We start from the raw sequence: 6000 nt of genomic DNA on the forward strand, positions 1-6000 counted from the left end.
AGTGCTCATCTGCACAGCGATGTTTCTTCCTTTAATATATATATATATATATATATATATATATATATATATATATATATATATATATATATATAATACTGCTGAGCCAATGCAGTGCTTTCGCTTCGTCTCTGAGAGGCGAGGGCACTTTCTTTTTTTCTGTGCGTAAGGAAGGAGATTGAACACAGCAAGTTTTTGAAAAGCTTCTTTCATACTGACTATTTGTAGGTGCTTATGGCTATCGCATCGGTCAGAAACAAAACAGCACAATTACGGGACAGTGTAGCGGAAACACGGAGGATGAGGTGCTGAGTCAGGACAGAGCATCATAGGCCTCTTGGACCAGAATGCTTTTGCGTCACATCCCTCGCTGCGGAGTTCTGTCGTAACAAGGTCTTGCCCAGCACCTCCGCGGTCACAAAAGTGTGACGTAGAAAGAGTAGGCGAAATTACAGTTACAAAACATATACACAGACGTCACAGCTAAGATGGCAGAATAACAAGCACCACGAATGTGTATTTGCGATAGTAATCTTCTTCGTCCTGCTGAGCGCCTTGTTCAAAATGCGGGCACGGCCTGTAACAATATGTTTTCTGGTAACCAACGAGGAGGGAAGGCGACACGAGGAGCAATTTAGCAAACATCGCCGGTATCGCGAGCATCGCATAGGGCCGGCGGCCTGATACATTGTGACGCCAATATCCGCTAGGGGAAAGAGTAGCGCTGTCATCTGCGGGCAAAGAAGAGGTTGCGAGATCCATCGCGAAGATACAAAACACCGTTTACCCAAAGCAGTAAGTAGCCAGCTGATTCAGTGAACACGGCCATATATTCAATGAAGCAAGGATTGATATTCTTACGTGTTCCGAAAATATTTTTTCGTTCCCTCCGTGTGAAGAAACAAGCGGATTCATAGTTCACACACAAGTTTGACTCCTTGCATCAGACGGGAATCAATTTGGCGCGTGACAACTTAGAATCGCTAAAAGCTGCAAGTTAACTTCTTCAACATTTATATCATCAACAACGGCACAGAAACACGTTATGGTAGCAGCTAGCGTCGATTCTTAAGCTCAACTATTCCTCATTCCCTGTCCCTTCCACACCATACAATTTAATAGTTTCTTTTCACGCTTCTATGCATATAACAGCCAAACTAATCCATTTGCCCAGGAACATTTGCCCCCTTCCCACTTCTTTTGCAGTTTTACTTCTATTTTCTTCTATTTTATTGCATGCATTGTTTTATAATAACCGCCCCCGACATGTCCCAAAAAGTCATCGTATATTTTACGACGGCTCCACCACGGAGTGTCATGGCGCTTCCGTATACTGCCACGATGACGCCTACGCCGCTCAACTGAGGTTATGTCCCCTCGAGGACCGATCCGATCCCATGCACAGCCTCTGCTCCGCCCCCCCCCCTCCCCGTTCTTCCCCACAGACACCATATCACCATCTTAATACCTTTAAAATTTGCCGGTGCACTGCTACTTGGCAACTCAGGTCCTTCTTTCAACTAATGTGCCCTGGGTTACTACGGCGTCGCCTGGACAGTTCTTCTAAACCTACCAATACAATCCGGCCGCGTGATCTACTGTTTCCGTCCAGTTCTCTGCAGGCTTCCCACCTCCTCCCTCCGCCAACAATCTACCGCCCCGTTCAGTGTGTTTTTAGCGTGAAAACACTACCAGCCTACCAGCCTAATACCTTCCTACCTTCCTACCTACCTTTCTACCTTCCTACCTTCCTATCTTTCTACCTTCCTACCAGCCTATTCATGCAGCCCCGCACCTTTCCCGCGAAACGCGGGGACGCGTAAGTGCCTGCGGAACGGCCGGCTCCGTCTTCATTCGCCTGGGACAACGCTCGCGCGTGACGTCATCGAAATCTAGCGCGCTCCCTATAAGACGTGCACGCGCGCCGCACGGCTGAGTCACTGCTCTCGCACGCATCGCCTCGTTCGCAACTACGCCCGCGTGCCTGTGTGGGAAATGAATGTATAATGTGAATGGGGATCGTCGTGGGAAATGTGTAAAGATGACATTCGTCGTGCCAAGCGCCGCGAGCGACAATGAGCTCGGGGACAGAGGCAGCGGGAGCCAACCGACTAATTTCGCCCAAGAAAAATGTGCTTTCGTACCATGCTCCGCGGTTGGCGCAGCCTGTCAATTTTTTTTTAATCTCCGGCCACCTCCACCCTCATCTGCCCTCTTGGTCTAGTTTTCGAACGCCGCCCTTCCAGTAAGGACGCCTAGAAACGCCAAATGAAAGCACTCATTTTATTTTCAGTTTCTTCGTTTACAGCCAGCCATCACTGACAAAGAATGCATCTGACGACGCCCTACTGGCCCGTTAAAGCTAACCCACCGAGGATAAACGGTCGCCTTTGGCAAACAGATTCCACCTATTGAAAGCTTGGCCAGCCTTTCATAGGCACTTTATTTCTCTTTATGTGTTTTCTGTTGTTACTGTAAGCCAGTTTATGGGCGTAATCTCTTAGCAAGTCAGTTTTTGGTATTATCTGGTAGGATAGAAACACAAAAACTACTTTAATATTCAGGTTAGACCGCAGAAGGAAAACTCAATCTACCTATACGAAGTCACACTCTTTTCGTTTTTTTATAACAAACATCTTCCGTCTTTCCTCTTTTTTACGTAGACAAGTAAGGCGAATTATTTTTTAAATTATGGGGTTTTTACGTGCCAAAACCACTTTCTGATTATGAGGCACGCCGTAGTGGAGGACTCCGGAAATTTCGACCACCTGGGGTTCTTTAACGTGCACCTAAATCTAAGCACACGGGTGTTTTCGCATTTCGCCCCCATCGAAATGCGGCCGCCGTGGCCGGGATTCGATCCCGCGACCTCGTGCTCAGCAGCCCAACACCATAGCCACTGAGCAACCACGGCGGGTTAGTAAGGCGAAGAGGCAATATCCTGGGGGGGGGGGGGGGGGTTGCGTTTGCGAGGTATTCAAGATATACTGCACCGTTTCTTTCGTTGTCTATAACGACGCAACGGCCTTTGTTAACTAAGTGTATCCTTTCTCGAAGCCTGGCTGCTATATTTCAACTAATGCACATTGATACATCAGGAAATCAACAAGTAAAATACGCAAGGATAGAGAACACATGACAGGATGGGCGCCTATCCTACAGAACCTAATTGACATTCCGCCTCCATTGTGCGCCGTTGATTTCCTAATATATGAAACACAAACGTGTTCAAACGGTGAATCATAATACAGAAGCTTCCTGATGCATTTGATTTCGTGCTTTGGATGAATATTTCACGTAATCATTGAGGAATTCATTTTGACACCGGAGTGAAGACGAAACCAAATTGAAATTATGGAATCAGACAGCAATACGATAAGAGAGGGGTCCTAGAATAATGCAGACAGAGAGACATCAATCATCACGATGACAAAGCATTTATATAGAAATAACGGAACTAGAAATGCCGGCTGTTATAAGGTGACAGAGGGATCGAGGTTAATCGTTATAAAGAGGGGTTCATACATCGAGGAGTGTTTACCAACAAATGAAATGAACTAGAACTCCTTGCAAAAAAGCGTGAAAAAGAATCGTAGTCCTACCAAAAGTCCCCCTTGTAGCCGGTGATCTGATCTTGCAGAAAATGTGCGTTTGCATGCCTTATTGTACAGTTTGAATTCCCAAACTATGTGACGTGCTATACTACGGACTTAACCCTCCAGCACGTAGCGAAAATGGTATGCTCGCTTAGTGTACGAGTCTAGTGGGACTCACCATGCAAAATGAGGCCAGCATGGTGACTTCGAAAGCAGTCTCGCATATACACATCCTTTCACCGGTTCTGTGGAGCTAGGTTCTGAAAAAGAAAAAAAATAATTCCAGTGATTCCTTCAGACGCAAGATTCACTCTCTGAAACAGCCGCAACAAAAAAATGTGGCAAATTCCACGAGCTAGTTACAGTCAGGTGTATAGCTGAAACTTTCGCGAATACGTCTGCAAATACTATGTTGAGTACATTTTTATTTTATGCGAAGCATATTACGAGAGCACAACCCAGCTCCTCAGGCGCGGCGGTGTTGCCTTCAATGACCTTTGACCCAATGCCATACCACGTGACACCGTGACAGAGGATAAACGGGGCTCCAACTCGCGCCGTCGCTCGCGGCGTCGCGGCGGTATACAAGCAGCTGCGCTTGAACCCTGCTAGACATTTTCTAGGTGGCCTTGATAGGACGCGGTGAGCGTCGAGCAACGCAGCGTTCGGCGCGACGACGAAATTTCTAGGTGGCTTTGGCTCAACTCTTGCAAGATGGGCTGGGTGGGAATCGAACCAGGGTCTCCGGAGTGTGAGACGGAGACGCTACCACTGAGCCACGAGTACGATGCTTCAAAATGGTACCCATAGAGTTTCCTACAAGAATTTTGTAGGAAACTCTATGGCGGTACCAAAGCGCCTCTAGTGAATGCGGTGTTGCCTTAGAAACGAGCTGTTCTCGTGCGTCGCTTGCTCAGGCGCACATTTCGTTGCCGCGCCGAACGCTGCGTTGCTCGACGCTCACCGCGTCCAATGCAGGGCGCATAGTCGCTGCGCCGTAGCCCATTGTCTTACACCCCTTGGCGGGTCGACGGGAACGCTGTCGCGTTCCACTCTTGAAGGCGAAGTAGAGTAACGCATGAGTTGTTTCTTCATTTAGCCGAACCAAATATAGCCAAGCAACAGCAGTTCACCAGGCTAAACAGTGGTTCAACAACTAAAATAAAGGCTAGTATGCTTCGCATCTTGGGCTTAACCTTAGCTAAGCCACAGCCATTTTTTCATTCCCATCACACATTTATGTCGCACTTGGCTTCACGATATCGAGCACGTAACAGTTGGTCTTCTGCACCATGTTTCGCAGCATAGTAACTACGCCCTTGAAGGACAGGTTGCCAATACACGGAGACACCCCGCCCTGTGCCCCACCAGAGGCCACGGGAACTGTTCAATCGCGCAACACATTTCCTCAGCGATCAGCCTAGCTTTTGTGCACAATCGCTTAATCTCGCTTGATAAGGCTGTGCATAAAGCATTGAGCTGTATACAGGCTTCCTAGGAAAAGTAGTCCTTGACAGAGACATGTCACTTTAGTCGAACGAAGTGTTATAAATTCCGTTAGTTCATCGCTAGTGCCATACTACATTGCTGAAGGCCATGCGAGGAATGCTATAATAAGAGAACAATGTGAAAGGTTCGCTGAGCATGCACCAATGCATATGGAAGCGTAACTAAATGTTCTTTTTTGTGTATTTAGCACGCGGAGAAGCTAAGAAATATACGTCTCTGTAATTGCAATCTTCTATATATCAGCCCGAAGCATTAGGGCTCATTACTTTACACCTTCGTACTAAAGCTGATATGATCATAGAGCTTCCTGATACACGAAATGAACGTAGCGTTGCACATGTCCACCCGCAGTGAAGGCTAAGTAACATAAGTCGTTTCTTGCATGGCTTTAAATGGATACTTCTTTGAACCCCGTTTGCATCACGACTGCAAATGTTTGGCTCGGACGACACTCGCATAAGAAGGGAACTCATACAAATGCGGAAGGCAGGGACGTTGAAAAGAAAAGCACCATGGTGGTCGTCATGCGCTGTCCGTAGGGAATGGGCAATACGGAGATGAGAGGGGCGTGGGGGAAGGAAGGACGCGGTGAAATCGCACAAGCGCGCACAGCGCCAGTATGATTGAACAAGGCCACAAGGCTGTGAAAGAAGAAATTTCCTTCACAGCCTTGTGGCCCGTAGAGTGACTGGAATGCTGTTCGAGTAGCGCCTGCACGGACAGCGGCCTATCGTCCGGTCGTCAGTAATCAAAGCAGAAACTTGGCGTACGATGACTTACCGTTGTGCTGCGTGCTTGACTGCTGGCTTCTCCAGGCACTGCTGCTCATCAACCGCCTTCGATCTTCGTTATCTTCTTCTATCCGGGCTCCACGTGAGCTTATCACAGCGCTGCC

At 47.6% G+C, this 6000-nt stretch overlaps 1 protein-coding gene across 3 annotated transcripts in view; it reads right to left on the reverse strand.

Moving 5' to 3' along the window:
- The window catches only part of LOC139046875 (uncharacterized), a 32010-nt gene extending 26010 nt beyond the window's left edge, over positions 1-6000 (reverse strand). For all 3 annotated transcript variants that reach the window (XR_011506960.1, XM_070520804.1, XM_070520803.1), the window contains exons 1-2: positions 5886-6000; positions 3775-3856 (exon numbers count right to left, since the gene is read on the reverse strand). Coding sequence is in view for 2 of the 3 variants with exons in the window: in XM_070520804.1 (XP_070376905.1) it covers positions 3775-3828 (54 nt within the window). In the remaining variant the exon portion in view is untranslated. The remainder of the gene's footprint in view (positions 1-3774; positions 3857-5885) is intronic.

Source organism: Dermacentor albipictus, chromosome 6 (genome assembly GCF_038994185.2).
Source record: "Dermacentor albipictus isolate Rhodes 1998 colony chromosome 6, USDA_Dalb.pri_finalv2, whole genome shotgun sequence".
NCBI lineage: Eukaryota > Metazoa > Arthropoda > Arachnida > Ixodida > Ixodidae > Dermacentor > Dermacentor albipictus.